Here is a 19,056-nt window from a genome sequence, read left to right as displayed (position 1 = left end):
CACTCAAACACCAGAACCACACACCAAATCTGCAAAACCATACACTAATTCTCGGCCTTCGACTCAGTTTTCAATTTCATAAAACACTTTTTACAAAACACAACACACAATTCTCTATGTAACACACAAAAATCTAACAGGAAGTATCTTGATTTCCTTTTTCAAACACATTGTTTCTGTCCAGCTACACATGGTTGATGTATTTCTTTTCTTCCGTACTGTGTAATACTGTATTCACAACCACAAATGCTTACAGGAAAAAAATAAATAGTTTGGTTTCAATCTTGCTTTCGTGAATTTTTCTACATCTCTCTGCTAATTACTTTCAATCTTGTACAGAAATCTACATAGGAGCTCATGATAGGTTTTGAATATATGTGTATATATATCCAAAAATACAATATTATGGCAAAGGTGTTCGCAATGTAAGAGAAATGTTTGATTTTGAGATGTGTTTGTGATATTTTGAATGCAGTGCTTCATTTTGCAAAAGATGTGAGGCATTTTGCATTTTGTGTGTGCAATTGTTGGATTTATGTGTAAAGTAAAAAAAAAAAAAAAAAAAAAAAAAAGAGGCAACGCTTTGAAAATGTGTGTAAGCAAAAAAAAAAAAAACTGTAAGCATGCGAGAAACTGGTCTTAGTGAAAGTAAAAAAAACTGTAACATGACAGCCCATCTGACTTGCACTCAGGCTTCAGATCTGCGTATTTCTTGCGCAGCACTCCAGTGTTTTTCCGGCACTTCGAAACTCGTATATGCGCACGTCTTACTCAGTGTGGTTGCACTGAAACGCGCCTGCTGTAGTTTGAACCCGGCGCGCAGCAGCCAATCAGAGTGTAGGTTTTTGTCTCGCGCAGGGCCGCTGCATGTTCACTCATCATGGTGAGTCTAAGAAAATACACAGTTTATTCACATAAACACAATACTGTCGTGTTCTTGCAGCTACAAATGACACATGTAAACAATGAACGGTGTTTCGCTTGAATTAAAGACAGTTGCATTGAAGTAAAGGGACTATTATAGACCAAATAAAGGTTGGTTAGCATATAAGCTAATGTGAGTGACTGATGCTAAAGCTAAAGCTAACGTGTGTTTGAATGAGAATGTATTATTGTGTTTTTTTAAAACACATGTCTTAGACTTGTTACATATCTGATTGTGTTAAACATTTATGTTTGTAAGCAGTTTGTTAATGGATCCGTTTCCTTAAGCCGACTTCACTGGTGTTGGTAATACTGAATAAGACTAGAGAATGTAAACTTAATCACTGTGATGAAGTGATTCGAGTTTTCATTGATAATCTGCAACTGATAGTCGATTTATCCCTGATAAACTCTCATAAAACTGTTAAACTAGTGAAGTTTGAATGATAGTTGATTGTGTTCTTATGTGCTTGGCTTGTTAAGGGTAGTAAGATGGTTTGAGATCACTGGATTGTTATACATTTAAAATTATATCTATTAATCTGTTGGCTATTTCGATAATTTCAGGGCTAAAAGTAGATATTTATGCTAGTTGGTTAGAGTGAAACATCTGATTACTGAAGGTTCACATAAGCTCGGATGTGTTGGTTGGCTCTGTCACTAGACTTGGGAAACATCACCAGACTTTAGATCAGTGATGTGCAGCATATTTATCAGAGCTGTAGTGGTTACTGTAATGGACTCTCTTGTTCATAACAGTCTTCGACTGATGCTAATAGTGGCCCCAGTCAAGCACCACCTTTTCCTGGTGTACCACCTTCAGGAATCCCCCCGCCCTTTGTAAGTTGGTGTTGGAAAGCCTTTACTGTAATGCCATCTCTCTCTCTTTGAGGCTGCTTGGTTGTGTTTGCACTCATTCATGCCTCAAATTTATTTTTGTGTTTTCCAAAGATGGGGCCACCAGGAATCCCGCCTCACTTCCCTCCAATGGGAATGCCACCCATGGGTCAGAGGCCGCCCAGCATGGCCCCCATGCCCCCAGGAATAATGCCACCCATGATGCCCCCAATGGGAGCTCCACCCATGGGACAGGTAAGAACTAATAGCAAACACTGCTTATGGCAATCAGATTTCATTTTGAAAGGATGCAGTGTTTTTAAAACAGGGCATTTTTTCTGGGTTGTCACATTTCATAAGTGGCAGAGCACAACAATAATGTATGTCACATAACAGTTTCAACGTGGCTTCTCTGTCAGAATACTATTCATATTAAAGGATTAGTTCACTTTATATTGAAAATTACCCAAAGCTTTACTCACCCTCAAGCCATGACTTTGTTCTTTCAGACGAATACAATCTGTGTTATATTAATAATCCCCCTGATGCTTTATAATGGCAGTGCTTGGGATGTACTACTGGTATTACACTACACAATGACGTACTACGTTATATGTCGCATATACGTTACACTTTAGATGTAAGTAGGATCTGTTTGACCGTAAGCTAGTTATTTTACTGTATAACATGTTAAATATGGATATTTTTCTTACACAAACACATCTCTTCACTTCAGAAGGCCTTTATTAAAGGGTTAGTTCACCTACTTATTACTCACCCTCATGCCGTTCCACACCTGTAAGACCTTCGTTAATCTCTGGAACACAAATTAAGATTTTTTTGTTGAAATCTGATGGCTCAGTGAGGCCTGCATAGCCAGCATTGACATTTCTTCTTTCAAGATCCATTAATGTACTAAAAACACATTTTAATCAGTTCATGTGAGTACAGTGGTTCAATATTAATACTATAAAGTGACGAGAATATTTTTGGTGCGCCCAAAAAACTACATAACGACTTAAATAGTGATGGGCGATTTTAAAACACTGCTTCAGTAAGCTTCAGAGTGTTATGAATCAGTGTGTCGAATCAGCTGTTCGGAGAGCCAAAGTCACATGATTTCAGCAGTTTGGCGGTTTGACACGCGTTCCGAATCATGATTCGACACAAAAGATTCATAACGCGCCGAAGCTTCATGAAGCAGTGTTTTGAAATCGGCCATCACTATATAAGTCGTTATTTTGTTTTTTTGGCACACCAAAAATATTCTTGTCACTTTATAATATTAATATTGAACCACTGTACTCGCATGAACTGATTTAAATATGTTTTTAGTACATTAATGGATCTTGAGAGAGGAAATGTCATTGCTGGCTATGCAGGCCTCACTGAGATTTCAACAAAAATATCTTAATTTGCATTCCAAAGATGAACGAAGGTCTTACGGGTGTGGAACGGCATATGAGGGTAAGTAATAAATGACATTATTTTAATTTTTGGGTGAACTAACCCTTTAACCCCCGGAACCATGTGGAGTACTTTATGGTGGATGGATGCATTTTTCAAACTTTAGTTAGTGTGTAATGTTGTTGTTAGAGTATAAATAAAATCTGTAAAATTTTAAAGCTCAAAGTTCAATGCCAAGCGAGATATTTTATTTAACAGAAGTCGCCTACATCGAACGGCCAGTTTGGACTACATCCCTCTACCTCCTTCTTTAATGACGTCACTAAAACAGTTTTTTGACTAACCTCCGCCCACAGGAATACACAAGAGTTGCGTTTGTAGAGTGTGTTTGTCGCCATGTCGTCGAAACGCTGTTATTTTCATCCCGCAGTCCAATCACTGGGTCTGATTCCGGCTCAAATTGATAGGGTAAAATTAAAGACATGTTTACAATAACACTGAGCGCATGCATCTCCACGTTATGGTAAGAGGCGTGACTTTTCCGGGCAAGATGCGCTAAACTGCTGTCGAATCACAACACAGGCACCGCTGGCACAATCAGAACTCGTTACGTATTTCTGAAGGAGGGACTTCATAGAACAAGGAAGTCATCAGCCCGTTTTTATGACAGTGGAAACAGCCGTATGCAGATAAGTAAATTATGTGAAAAATACTGTGTTTTTTTACACGCGAAACATGAACACATGTTATATTGCACACTATAAACACAATCAAAGCTTCAAAAAACCACGAAAAACGGGACATTTAATATAACTCCAATTGTATTTGTCTGAAAGAAATAGTTCATGTACACCTAGGATGGCATGAGGGTGAGTAAATCATGGGGTAATTTTCATTTTTAAAGTGAACTAATCCTTTAATGATCATGAAGTAAATTCTTCATCAAATGCCGTACATACTTTTAGAATACGCAAATTTGGACGCAATGAATGTCACATGAACAACTTGTCTGTAGATTGCATGTAAAATGTACATTTTAATATTTAAAGAACCTAAATTGGACATGTAGTATGGAGAAACTGATTTTTATTTGTGTATTCAGTAATGATTGAAAAAAATCAGTTTAAATCATCTCATCCATAACAAACTTAAAATAGTGTAACTACTGGAAAAATGTTATGTGGCATAAGCTCTATATGAGAACTTCTGTCATGAGAGCACTTTTTTTATTTTACTTGTGTTTTTTTTTTTTTTTTTCCAATGTGAAGTGAGAAACAAAACACACACAAAATCAAAACAACAACAGATACATTTTGTTTTTCAATCTGGTTGCTCAGTTTCCCACAAATTACACTACCTTATAAGGCTGGGTATTTGATTCATGAATTAATTTGGATGTATATCAGATACAGTACATGGCAAATTTTCTCAAGGAAAACAATATCTCAACTAATGCTGTAAAATATACTGGTAGGCAGTTGGTACTATATCACTATAATATTAAAGGTTAATATGAACTAATTTGTATACAGACACTTACATTTTATTTAAAGGAATGTTTTTATAATAGTTATAATACTAACTTTATAATTATGTTTACTCTAATTAGTTTTTTGAAATATAAACATTTAAATGGTGGCTGTCATAACTTGACAGCTTTATTCAAACATACATTAAATGATTAAGAACAGTTAAAAATGGAATGAATATGTAATTCGTTGAATATATTTAGCAAAATGTTCCTCTCTAGAGTTAATTTTTTCCTGACTAATGAGTTTATGGTCACTGAATGGCTTTTTTGAGGTAAAAGTAACATTACATGACGCAATGTTTACAAACTGTTTTATTGACATCTTTCGGTGGTTGAAACACTGACTGATTGAGCAATTACATAAGACATAAGGGTTTCGGTCAGTTGGACTATATATTTTAACATATTTTCTGATGTTCATTTATGTTTATTTCATGCTTTAAATAGTTATAAAGCGGAAGAGATGATCTTCCAGCTTATTTTTACACCAGCTGTAATTATTTATGTACATGAACTCTTAGTTTCTTTCTTTTCTGCACTTAAAATCCCTGTTTGTGTACAGGGATTTCAAGTGGAGAAATGCAATAGACTAGATACTTTTTTTTCTAACTGTCAAAATGACAGAAAACATGTTGAATTAACCATCAATTAAAAAAAAAAAAAAAAAAAAAAAATCAGTAAACGCAACCATTTGGAGTCATTTATTTACAAATCAGAAATTAGTGGTCACATTGCACATTTTTGCAGGGACTAGTCTTTATTTCTTGTCACATTCAATTTCAACAGTTTGTGTTTGATAGACAAAACAAGACATGGCCAGTTTATTTGTGTAGCACATTTCATACTCAGCAGTAATTCCATTTCCATTTCTCAGAAAGAACAATGACAAAGAATAATGTCCTCTTCCAGAACATAAAACCTTTTACTGCTAGTGTTAAAATGCATGATTTGCTACAGAAAATCATACTTTAATGCACATTCTGTAGCAGCAACATAATGGGCATTACACCAGTGATGACTAGAAGTTTTAATAATCATTCTAATTCTGTGAAAATAGTCCACACTGCAGCTATAACGATAATGACTCAGAGGAATGATATTGTTGGAATCACTTTCAGAACTTTTTTTTTTTTTTTTCGGCTGATGAGCTAATAAAAACATTGACAGCCAATCAGAATCAGCTTGAACATTTAAAGTGGCAGACTATAAAACTGCAGTGTGCGTTTATAATAAACAGAATGTTATCATCTGTTAGTGTGGATGCTAATATATAGTTATTGTTCTTATGACTCCATCCTCTTACGTATTTATAGTTATTGCTTGAAACTACAAACAAATGTTCTTGTCACACTGTATTTCACCTCAAAATGAAACTTTTCCATAAAGTCATTGTTACCTGACAGATTGTCATTGCTGTCTGTGCTACAGTATTGAGGGAGGTGGAGGTGTACACAGTTGTGATGCAAATATCATATTAAAAAAAGGCTCTAATGGCTCTTAAACTAGGCTTCGTTTTATTTGTTCAAAATGCACTTATTTATTTTGGTTATGAGGTAAAAAATGATTTAGACATCTCTTGGAAGTTTTCATGGGATTCAACCTAATATGGAGACGAGAGAAGTGCATAGCCTTGAACATGAATATAGGACATGTAAAATCATTGATATGATTGCAGTAATGTTGTCTTATTGGACCTGATGCTCCGTGTGTGTGTGTGTGTGTGTGTGTGTGTGTGTGTGTGTGTGTGTGTGTGTGTGTGTGTGTGTGTGAGAGAGAGAGATGGATGGTGTGTCAGTGGATGTTTTTGGCTGTGAGGATCAGACTGTAATGAGGGACTAGAGACTACAGAGCACAAGATGTGCTTTTACTTCCCTCAACTCACACCTTCGTCTCCCTGTGTGTAGCGTAGGAGGGAAATTAGCAGTTTACATGAATTTTTCATGAAACTCTTTTCTTAGATGCCAGCCATGATGCCACCAATGATGCCAGGAATGATGATGCCTCCCCGTTTGCCAGCTGCATCAATCCAGCCTACAGGACCGGTAAACTAGCTTGTATATCACACTATTCCATCAGTGCTGGTTAAAAATAGACCCTCACATGCTGTCAGCAGTGTCAGAATAACCCTAATGAACACACTGCAAAGTGGCAAAATGTACCAATTTAGAATCAACACCATTTTTTATAGCACTTATCCACATGCTATGAGTGATAGTAGCAGAAAAGATCAGCTTGATCTAATTTATTTCGGTGTATGATACGTCTCCTTCCCTACAGCACACTTTGTGACTATTAGGGGTATAATGGTTCAAATTACTCATGGTTTGGTTTGTATCACGGTTTTAGGGTCACGGTTTTAGTACAATTCGGTATGTGCTATATTCAGGATAAAAACGGATTACTTATCAAACTACAAGGAACAGCACAAATAAATACAATGGAGAAAACATACAAATAAAAAACAGTGCTTTTCAGGTAGGTCTAACTGTAGATTTCAGGTACAGAAATTGAATAAAGTAATCATATAAAATAACACTACATACAATCTTCACTGTATAAATGAAATAAAGATTAATCCTTATTAAAATTACAAAAGTTAAGCAGTAATTTCTTTGTCTTTTGTTGTTTGGTTAACTTTAAAAACACAGACAGCAGCAGGAATATTATATAATGTTTGAATTTGTCCGTTCAAATGCAAGAAGACTTGAAAGCGAACTCTAATATTCACTAATATTCTAATATTTAAAGGGTTAGTTCACCCAAAAAAAGAAAATAGTGTAATTTATTCCTCACCTTCATGTACTTCAACACTCGTAAGACCTTCGTTCATCTTCGGAACACAAATTAAGATATTGTTGATGAAATCTGATGGCTCAGTGAGACCTCCATTGCCAGCAATGTTAGTGCACCTCTCAAGATCCGTAAAGGTAACCGTTACTAAAAACATATTTGAAACAGTTCATGTGAGTTCATTGGTTCTATCTTAATATTATAAAGCGACAAGAATGCTTTTTGTACGCCAAAAAACCAAAATAACGACTTTTCAACAATATCTATATGGTCCAAGTTCAAAACACTGCTTCAGAGCTTTACAAATCAAATCAGTGAATCAGAGCGCCAAAGTCACCTGATTTCAGCAGTTTAGCCATTTGATAGGAGATCCGAATCACTATTTTGAAACAAAAGATTCATAAAGCTCAGAAGCTTCATGAAGCAGTGTTTTGAAATTGGCCCATATAGATATTGCTGAAAAGTCATTATTTTGGTTTTTTTGGCACACAAAAAGTATTCTTATCGCTTTATAATATTAATATTGAACCACTGTACTCACATGAACTGATTTAGATATGTTTTTAGTACCTTTATGGATCTTGAGACAGGAAATGTCATTGCTGCCTATGCAGGCCTCACGGAGCCATCGGATTTCAACTAAAATATCTTAATTTGTGTTCCGAAGACTAACGAAGGTCTTACAGGTGTGAAACGGCATGAGAGTAAGTAATAAATGACAGAATTTTCATTTTTGGGTGAACTAACCCTTTAAACATAAGAACACTGTGGTAAAATTTGTCTAGCTCACATGATCTTTCTGAATAATCTTGGCATTTGAGCAGTTTGAACGGCACATTTAGTTTCATTTCATTCATCAATAATCCAGCTTTGCAAGGAGACTGCTTCTGATGGATGTGAGGCAGTTTAAAAACTGTTGAGCTATACTAAAACCTGACAGTTTTCAGACAAAAAAGACCAAACATTATCAGAGTTACTAACTTTTCAAAATTAAATGTAAAAATACATTTCCTTAAAAGGAAGTACCTACACATTATTTAATTGATATGGAGAGAAATGCTTGAAAAGCTAAATTCATATCTGACCAATAACATGAAACAGCCCAGTTCATTTAGAGTGGCTTAATTCATTTGCGTTTCAAAGCATTACATCACTAATGAATATGGATGAAAGGACAACATGGCAGTTTCAGTTCAGTATATGTAAGAACAAACTAACCATGCATGTGCAGTTCTTTTTTTTTGAACACACCTCCTCAGTCAGTGGTGATTAAGATCTGCTTTCATGTAATTATCTATATTAAGCATCAAACAGCCTGTCGTTAGTTAACCATATTAAATATTGATAGCATCAGTAATAATTAGCGCTAGGCTTTGAGCTGTAGATGAAGACGTCTGATCAGATGCAGAATCCAGCTGATGCTCCAGGAGCTGTCAGTCAAACTGCCCTGTCAGTCAGATGGCATTTTCCTTTCCTGTAATTTGGGGTAAGGACACTGCTAATGAAGTTAGCTCTGATTTCTTTAGATCTGCTCATGGACTAATTTAATTCCAACAATTATTAACAGAGCTTTCATAGATTATATGAAGTTTCAAGTCATTTAAAAGATGTCACACACACATCAGCATGTTTATTCTGTTGTTTGTTTTATTTTGTAATGAAACCCTCTTTTCTTTGTCCATCTCAGCCTGGCGTGAGTCCAGTTGAGTCTGCAGGTGAGAGAGAACTGGTTTTGCATCATCATCATATTGTTAATTATTATTTCTGAATGTAATGTGTTTTTGTTCTATTTCAGCGCCTGCTGCTCCCGGAACAACAGTAAGAACAAACAACCAAACACAATTTTGTTAATATTGTACAGTTAGGATTGTGATTTAAATAATGCTCCTGGCTCTATAAATTACAGGCTATATACAATGCTGTTATTGAAGACAAAAAAACCTTTTAACATGGAAATATTATTTTTTTCCTCTTAGAGCACCACATCAACCGAGTCTTCACCTGATGAACAGCCGAAAAAGGCAAGACACAACAAACACTTTTTATCAGTCATAAATGAATACATGTGCTTGAAATTAAAGTTGTTAAAAAAAAAATATTTGAAAGTATATAGCTGTTTGTCTAAAATTAAGACACATCTGCACTTTTGCATCTGAACCATTCTTAATTTTTAGTTTTTAAATAAAATGTTTTGTGCCGTAACTGGATTGAGTCAAGTGAGTTGAGTAACTCGTGAAGCACAGCATTTTGATTCATGGCTGTGTCGTTCAGATCGGCCTATTTTTGAGAACTGGATCTGTCAATTCAATTCATCAAGTAGTTCTGATTGATTCATTCACAACTTGGACATCTCTGCTTCTCTCGTAAATAGTCCCGAGAGAGAGGGATCAGTGCTGTCGCACAAAGCCATTATATGGTTCATTTATTGTTATTGCATGGAAAAGAGCAATAGTCAAACATGGTTTTGTACAATTAAATTAGCGAATACAAGATCTAGCTGATGAAATGTCTAGTGATGACTAGAGACTTATAATGTAATGAGCGAAGTATTCATCATGTCTCCTGCAGAAGTCAGTATGGACCGAGCACAAATCACTGGATGGAAAAACATATTACTACAACACAGAGACTAAACAATCCACATGGGAGAAACCCGATGAACTCAAATCACCTGCTGAGGTAAAAACAGGTCAACACGCCCTTCTCGCTTACACAGTCATATTTCATCTGCCAATTACTGCTCATTCAGGAGATCATGCTCTTGAGGTATATTCTGCTTTTGAGAGTCTAATGCCCCATAATTTGCATACTACTACTACTACTATTAACAATAATGAAATGGCATAGTTTAGTTAGTCTGTGCTTGACAGAGTTTTGAATTGATGCTTGTTCACACATAATGTGAAACGAATCCATAAGGTTTATTTACGCCAAGGGTGAATGATGGGAGATATCTAAATGACTTATCAAAGTGTGTATATATATATATATATATATATATATATATATATATATATATATATATATATATATATATATATATATATATATATATATATATATATATATATATATATAAATTTTTTTTTTTTTTTTTTTTTTACACATTTTCACACATTTTTTGTGTAGTCCAAACAAATTGCTGAACCCAACTTATCTGTTTTTAATTTAATTTAAAATAAATTTATAAAAATATATATATATACACATTAAACTAGGTGGAATACAAAGTTTAGTACTATATTCAAAATTTGAGGTACCCTTTGTTTCTATTCAAAAGTTTATTTGCCGGAATATCCTCATTTGTTGTAAATGCTTGTGTAGATTGAAACAAACTCAGATATTTGTGTTTTGCAGCAAATGTTGTCCAAGTGCCCATGGAAAGAATACAAGTCAGATACAGGAAAGCCCTATTACTATAACTCACAGACCAAAGAGTCTCGCTGGACTAAACCCAAAGAGCTGGAGGACCTGGAGGGTCAGTACACAAAATGAATAAAACACATTCAGCATTGTTACACAAACACAAAAATTTAAAAATCTTGCATAAGAAAATGGTTTAACTTTTTTTTTTCTCTCTCTCTCTCTTTTCTTCAGCGATGATAAAGGCGGAGGAAAATGGGTGAGCATCAGCTTTATTTACTAAGACCAAAAAGGGATAGGTTACCCAAAAATGTAAATTCTCTGATTTTCTCAGCCTCATGTTGTTCCAAACCTGTAGGTATTTTGTTAATTTTCAAAACACAATAAAGATATTTTTAATATTTTAGATCATTTTTATCCATCCATTGAAAGTTAATTCTACCAAAATCTTGGTGGAATTAAAAAGTTCATATTGACATAGTAAAATGAATCCATATGAATTGAGTGGTTTAATATAATTCTTCTGAAGAGACATGATCACTTACATGATGAACAGATTGAATTAAGGTTTTTATTCCCATTTAAACATTGATCAGTGCACAAAAATAGAGCTCATCAACTGTGGTAAATGGAAGATATACTTGTTCGATGTGTGAGAACAAAGCTCATTGGTTCATAATCATGAACCATCATTTTATGAATTACTTTTACTGTGTTTTTTATGTATGTTTTGGAGCTTAAAAATGTTGTTGACTTTCAATGAATCGACAAAAATTGAAAGAAAAAAAATCTTAATTTGTGTTCTGAAGCTGAACGAAATTCTTCCAGGTTTGGAATGGCTTTGGGTGAACTATCCCTTTAATATACCATTAGATTTATAGAAAGCAATTTTAGTTTTCAAAACAGTTTGCCAGTTGAGGGGAAATTGTCTGTTGTTGGTAAAGGGTGGTGCAGGTTCACCACTATTGGTGAAAACTTTAATTTCTCACAAATCAGGGTTTTTCATGAGTCAAAAATGGTCTTCAGTGGTGTCGGTTGAACACGGTCATCCATACACAGTACAAAGCACCCTACCCAAGTCAACTGCGAGCCCAGTACTGACATTAAATCCAAAATAAATACAAAGAAACAGTGTAATATTAACTTATCCTATTTAATCATGAAATAACAAAAAAATCACTGTCAGGACAGATCATTAAACATAAGTGCTTAGAACTCTTTTATAGTCCTATTTAAAAATCTGTATATTTGTATGTGCAAAGTCACTGAGTAACTGATTTGAAAGTTAGAAATAAAATGAACAACAACGTAACACATTGCACAAAAATCTAGGAAAAGTGGCAGGTCTGTTATTTTGCATTTACACTCCAACACTTAATGCACAGATCATTTGACATCACTGTCATTCGGATTCAGTCACGTAATTAAATCCTGGTTTCAATCCAGAAACTTTGCAATGTTTAGTTAGCATCATGAAAAATATATAATATATACAGTAATCGAGCAAAGATTGCTGCCATTATAATCAATGAAGCTGTCAATTATAATGAAAGGTAGACAAAGCTGCACTCTAGTGCAATGGATCTCTTTTTGACATCGTGTTTATACTTCATTGTTTATAATGACAGGATTTGAGAGCGTGCAGAACTCGCACTGAGCAAACTCGGCGGTGTTGAGTGGATTCTGACTAACTTAAACACCTCTTATTGTCCATTGCGTTCATGCGCTCAACAGATACGTCTGTGATTGGCTACAAACCTCAATGCTGCAAAAACTTGTTGAAAATAGAAACCTTTGACGCTCTTCAGAGTCCTTGCACAAACTCATGGGAGCGTTTTAAATCTATCAAATCTATCATGGGAGCTTGTACTGGTACTGCAGAATGGCAGGTGTCATCACATTAAACCAATTTAATCAAAGAACAAAGAATCATTTTGGTGGCTGCCAAAATATTTTCAATGAAGGAAAAACCCTGCAAATGAATGGCAAGATAGCAAATATATAATTTTTGGAAGGGTAGTGTCACTGTAATTTGCAATGTAAAATGTGAAATCCATAAAAAGTAGACTTTTCATACACATTTTTTTTTTTTTAAATTCAGAGATTATCCAATTATATTCATTTTCAATCTGTCTGTTAAAGGACGGCTGATGTTGTGGCTCCTGGCACCACCCCTGCTCTTACGTCTCAGAGCGAGTCTTCTGTTACTGTGGCGGCAGTTGCTGAGACAGAGGCTACCATGGCGACAGGCATCTCAGAGGAACAGCCAGCTCACGTGCCTACGCAGGTTGCTGAGGTCAGCAGTGATGTCACAGTTAACTCCACTGAGGAAACGCCCAGCGTAGAGACACAACCAAGGTAATGAACTCGCATACGCTCAGCACATTTGGTACAGAAAACAGCGTAACCTGCAAACAACCCCCAGAACATTCTAAACATCCCACGTGTGTCTGTCTGAATCAAACAAACTAGATCTCACATGACTCACTGCCCAAAACATAGTATGGTTATACACTGTGAAGAACAGATTACATTAAATACACTACCAGTCCAGTTTGAAATGGAGATATTTTAATGTTTTTGAAAGAAGTCACCAAGACTGCATTTATTTAATAAAAAAATACAGTAAAAACAGTAATATTGTGAAATATTATTATAATTTAAAATAACATATTGATCAAAGCTGAATTTTCAGCATCATTTCTCCAGTCTTCAGTGTCACATGATCCTTCAGAAATCATTCTGTTTAAAATATTTTAAATTGTAATGACATTAGGGTTGTAACGGTATGAGATTTCCACGGTATAACCATCTGAGTAAATATCACGGTATACGGTATTAAACAATCAATTTTTATTTATATCATCAATTAAAATGACCAATAAATTAATTCAAATGTTTATTTTCTCAGATTTCAATAATCAAAAACAATCAAATACATTTAATAAATTATTATGGATTAGAAATTGAACAACTTTTATTAATAATTCAAATTCAGAAATTCTGCTTTGACTTAATTCTTCTGGCTTTTATTTTTTTTTATACAAATATTATCAAAAATGATGGAAATGAAATTAACTTTTTTTATATTTATTTTGAGAAGTACATTCTATTTAACAATCATAATAAATGTGTCAATTTCTTCGAGTTAAAAAGCGGTCTTTTATTTTGACGGGATGTAGTGAAGAGCTTTGAGTTTCAGTGTATCTGACAATGGTTTTTCTCAAATAAAATGATGAAATGCTCATTAAGCGCTATCTCAGAGCAACCGTGGATATGTTTGTGTTCATGTCCTCTGATAACGAGACGGCAAACACTTAAAAAACAATAAGAAAAATTTTTCAACGGGGCACAGAGAATAGAGATAGCAACTTCTGTCTCTGACATTGTCTGCTGTATGTGTGGGTGTGGAGCAAGTTTAGTTAAGTGGAAAGTTGTTGTCTATGCGCAAGTGTAATTCTGCATCTTGATTTTTTTTTTTATGTTTTTTTTACCATACCGTAAGTAAGCAAATGTACACGATATGATAATCGTACGTGTCCATACCGTGATATATCGTCATACCGGTATATTGTTACAACCCTAAATGACATTTCACAATATCATAATATTAAATCATAATTGCGCTTAATTTTACTTTCTTATTATCTCTGGCATACATTTTTTCACTGATTAACACTACCATTGAAAGGTTTGGGGTCAGTAATATATATATTTTTCTTTTTAAATTAATACTTTAATACTTTTATTCAACAAGGATGCATTAAGGGTTAGTTCACCCCATAAATGAAAATTCTGCCATCATTTACTCACCCTCATCTCGTTCCAAACTCGTAAGACATTCGTTCATCTTTGGAACACAAATTAAGATCTTTTTGATGAAAACCGAGATCTCTGTCCCTCCATTGACAGCAAATAAACTACCACTTTGACGCTTCAAAAAGAGATTGTAAAACTAATCCATATGAATTGATCAGTTTAGTCCAAATTTTCTGGAAAGACACAATCAGTTTATATGATTTAATTTAGGCTTTTATTCACATATTAATTACATAGTCTAACATGATTCACTTTTCTCGATCCAGTTGTATCCTGATGAGTGAAATAGTCTTGCGCTACATTATTTCCTGCTGAAAATTCTGAGTCACTTGAAAATGTCAAATTATGAAATTTAGTGTTGGGAATTATTTTGTGCCATATGGATACAATGCTCCATTTCCTTCAAAAGGTAAATTTAGTTTTGTAATTAATTTTTATTTTATTTTTTTTCAGTAATGATGTTTCTAAGGAGGAGAGACCTGAGCTGGTGAAGAAAGTTTACAAGTGGAACACAAAAGAGGAGGCCAAGCAGGCCTTTAAAGAACTGCTGAAAGAAAAGGTAATTTTTTTTTGTTGTTTTTTTGCTCTCTCTCCCCCCCGTAGTGAGGAGGGAGGTGTTCATATTCCGGCTGGGTGTTTCTAAATTTAGTGTGTTTTAATTTGGCACACAAAGTGCTCCTGTGAGAGCCGCGGCTGTTTAATTGCTGTGAGTGTGATTAGACTGGAGTGAGTGAAACAGAAGACGGTGGAATCGCACGCTTCACAGACCCCCAACAGCCTTTCAGAGAGACACGCTCATAATGAATGAAGAACTTTCTCTTTTGTGAAGTCAACACGGAGATCTACTTCTCCAAACCTTTTTATTACTCTATCTTTTTTTCTCTCCGTTCTGCTACTTTGATGCCCCTCTCTGTGGACGTCCATTTAAGCCTCTCAACAATCACAATCTAATTATCTATTCAGGTCAAATAAAATCTCTCGAATTCTGCTTGATGAAAAATGTCTCTATTATTAAATGTTATTTAGCAAATCTAAATGAATTGCACCTTTTTATTTGGAGTTTTTCCAACCCCAATATTTTTCCCAAACGCATCATGCATCGGGTAACATTATGTAATTTTAAGTCTGGTGCTGTAGTCGGCGGGGAAAAATAACTTTCCATCTCTATCCCTCCATATGACTAGGGTGTTTCCTCCAATGCATCATGGGAGCAGGCAATGAAGCTGATAATTAATGACCCTCGTTACAGGTATCCAAATACTGCACGGCATTATTGTTATTTGATAGCGTTTGCATCCTGTGCACTGCACTTAATCTCGCATCTCTTTCCGTGTGTGTGTGTGTGTGTGTGTTCGCATGCAGTGCTCTGCCCAAGCTGAGTGAAAAGAAACAGGCGTTCAATGCTTATAAAGTCCAGACAGAGAAAGAGGAAAAGGAAGAAGCCAGAATCAAATACAAGGAGTCTAAAGAGACTTTCCAGCGCTTTCTGGAGAACCATGAGAAGATGACTTCAACCACACGATACAAGTGAGTGTTTACAGCTGTTTTGATGATGCAATGTTAACCAATTCCCACATAAAAATAAAAATGTATACCTCATACTTAAGGTTAAGGAGTTTTGAACAAACACCCTAGCAACTGCATATTATCAACGCTCTTAAACAGTCACTCAATGCCCTGGCAACCACCCATATCACCCCGGCATCATAGTGTTTTGCAGTTTTGCATGCACAAGCACTACTACTTTTTTTTTGTAATCTAGTATTAATATAAACAGGGTTACTGATTTTTCAGCTCTTTGTTTGTTCTCTTTATCTGTCATTGATTCAAAGCAGTTGAACTTTACACCCCCACTTACTTAGTTGATTAAAATCACATCAGTGTTGTCATGGTGACGTGTTGGGAGGTTTTGGTGACGTCACTAAGTAAAATTATGTGATTGGTGTAAATCTCACTTGTAATCAGGCTTTAAATAGCAGTGTTGTTTTTCGTGTGTTCCTGTCTGCACTGTGTCATAAGGTCTCATAGATACTCTCGTTATTAATTAGTAGTTATATGATGTTAAAATGCTGTGATATTACTGCCCCCTACTGAATAACTTTTGAACTGCAGCAATGTATGTACTCAGACAGATGAAATTGTGCTTTATGAAGTTTTTTTTTTTTTTAAAGTTATTGTGCTTTAAGCAGAGGTTGTTAGTGAGTAAATGTGTGTCTTGTACAGAAAAGCGGAGCAGATGTTTGGCGATCAGGAGGTGTGGTCATGTGTTCCAGAGAGAGACAGGCTGGAGATCTATGAAGATGTGCTCTTCTATCTGGCAAAGAAAGAGAAGGTTTGATAGACCGATTCTGGTTATCACTGCTCTCTCATGTACATGTTTACACTAATAATCTAATAATCTGCTAATTATCATTTTTCTCTAACAATTTAAATGTTGATATCCTGTTCAGGTGGATGCTTTTCAACTTGCAAACTTCAATTATAAAGCAATAAAACCAGATATTGCTGTTCATTACAGTGACTGAGGGATGTTGTTAGGTGTGATGTGATGTGAACACATGGTAGTTTATTATGTTTATAAAACTTTAGCAGAAAGAATGATAACATACACATGGTCTAGAAGTAATTTAATTTATTAGGGGGGGGAATAGAAAATAATTAATTATTCCAAAGTGATACAACTCATTATTTGAACAGTTTACAGTTGCCAAGCACTAATAAAATCAAAAATAAGTTTAGTACATTTTTTTTGTGACATTTTAGTTTTAAAATTCACTTGATTTGGGATCACTGGTATGTATGAGTATTTCTTTGTACAACCAATGCCTTTATATTTTTTTCTTTCTTTTTTTTTGAATCATGAAAATTCTGGGAAAAATATGCTTAATTGTCATGAAAATAATGCCTCCTATATGCAAAAACTCTTAATGTTTCTTAAATCAGTTGGTTTTTATAAATGCAAATAATACTTTATTTATTACTATATATACTATATTTATTACTATATATTTTTTTATTTATCTTGTGATCAGAATTTAGAGTTGTATCTATTGTGTATCTTTACACTTTTTCTTCTTAAATAATGGTTAAATATTTATTAAATAAAATTTGAGGTAAAAATATTTGGCTAATTTGCTCAATTACTATATACTATTTTTATTTCTCTCTCTCTCTCTCTCTATACACATACATTTTATATATATATATATATATATATATATATATATATATATATATATATATATATATATATATATATATATATATATATATATATATATGAATAAAATATAGTAATAAAAATATTATATTTATCTTGTGATTAGAATTTAGTCATATCTATTGTGGATCTGTACACTTATTAAATATTTATTAAATAAAATTTGAAGTAAAAATATTTTGGCTAATAAATGTGCTCAATTGCCTTCCCGATGCATATAAGATCTTGTCCTGTCTACAGCCTAATATTACTTGATCATGACTCAATGCTTTGTTTCAGGAACAAGCCAAGCAGCTGAGGAAGAGGAACTGGGAGGCGTTGAAGAACATTTTGGACAATATGGCCAATGTGACATACAGAACTACGTGGTCTGAGGCACAACAGTACCTGCTGGACAACCCCACATTTGCTGAAGACGAGGAGCTACAGAGTATGAACACACACACACTGTACAGCCACCTCCACATGATGATGCTTTTAACCCGCATAATGTGAGCGAGTGTGTTTGATATAGACAAAGCTTTTATCTTCCTCTGTGTGTGTGTGTGTGTTTTAGACATGGATAAGGAAGATGCGTTGATCTGTTTTGAGGAACACATCCGTGCTCTCGAGAAAGAAGAGGAGGACGAGAAACAGAAAACTCTGCTGCGAGAGAGACGCCGACAGCGCAAGAACAGAGAGGCCTTCCAGGTGAGGCACGCACACACGCACAAGCACACACACACACGTGAATGTCCTGGTTTTTCCGCTGCGTCACCTGTCCAGGCCTACTAATATGAAAAGCCCTCACCTTGATTAATTGGAACTTGATGCTGGAATATCAATAAAGTCTGTGATGACAGATGATCTGTTTGACCAAGTTTAAGTTACTGCAGGTCACTGTGCCGTGAGGGAGACAGAATGCTAAAGCATCACTCGGCTTTATTAACACTTAGATACCCACTGGAGTATAAATATTGTTTAAAGTTATTAATTGATTACTATTTTGCACTTAATATGGGTTCAAACTGCATACAACAACAGCTTGCGCTCTGAAATGTGTCAGCAATACATCTGGAACAAAAATATTTACATTTTAAATCTCCCATGTCACAAAGACCAGGGTTCACACACAGTATGGAAGAGTATGGAATTTGATTTTAGTATTTTCCAGGTCTGGGTAAGT

General features: G+C 34.8%; 1 protein-coding gene across 2 annotated transcripts in view; it reads left to right on the top strand.

Annotated features, from left to right (window-relative positions):
* The first annotated feature begins 741 nt into the window (after positions 1 to 741).
* The window catches only part of prpf40a (PRP40 pre-mRNA processing factor 40 homolog A), a 28,842-nt gene continuing 10,527 nt past the window's right edge, over positions 742 to 19,056 (top strand). Inside the window, exons 1-17 of one of the 2 annotated variants that reach the window (XM_048192931.1) lie at positions 817 to 883; positions 1,684 to 1,764; positions 1,876 to 2,016; positions 6,658 to 6,741; positions 9,177 to 9,204; positions 9,285 to 9,307; positions 9,466 to 9,510; positions 10,058 to 10,168; positions 10,847 to 10,967; positions 11,087 to 11,111; positions 12,995 to 13,210; positions 15,125 to 15,230; positions 15,856 to 15,920; positions 16,034 to 16,198; positions 16,895 to 17,003; positions 18,171 to 18,321; positions 18,448 to 18,581. In XM_048192931.1, coding sequence (XP_048048888.1) covers positions 881 to 883; positions 1,684 to 1,764; positions 1,876 to 2,016; positions 6,658 to 6,741; positions 9,177 to 9,204; positions 9,285 to 9,307; positions 9,466 to 9,510; positions 10,058 to 10,168; positions 10,847 to 10,967; positions 11,087 to 11,111; positions 12,995 to 13,210; positions 15,125 to 15,230; positions 15,856 to 15,920; positions 16,034 to 16,198; positions 16,895 to 17,003; positions 18,171 to 18,321; positions 18,448 to 18,581 — 1,608 coding nt within the window. In that variant the 5' untranslated portion in view covers positions 817 to 880. Of the gene's footprint in view, positions 884 to 1,683; positions 1,765 to 1,875; positions 2,017 to 6,657; positions 6,742 to 9,176; positions 9,205 to 9,284; positions 9,308 to 9,465; positions 9,511 to 10,057; positions 10,169 to 10,846; positions 10,968 to 11,086; positions 11,112 to 12,994; positions 13,211 to 15,124; positions 15,231 to 15,855; positions 15,921 to 16,033; positions 16,199 to 16,894; positions 17,004 to 18,170; positions 18,322 to 18,447; positions 18,582 to 19,056 lie in introns of both variants that reach the window. The other variant, XM_048192932.1, reaches the window with a different exon arrangement.

Source organism: Megalobrama amblycephala, linkage group LG6, assembly GCF_018812025.1.
Source record: "Megalobrama amblycephala isolate DHTTF-2021 linkage group LG6, ASM1881202v1, whole genome shotgun sequence".
NCBI lineage: Eukaryota > Metazoa > Chordata > Actinopteri > Cypriniformes > Xenocyprididae > Megalobrama > Megalobrama amblycephala.
The sequence above is the reverse complement of the archived record's forward strand: the minus strand, read 5'-3'. Positions and strand labels throughout refer to the sequence as shown.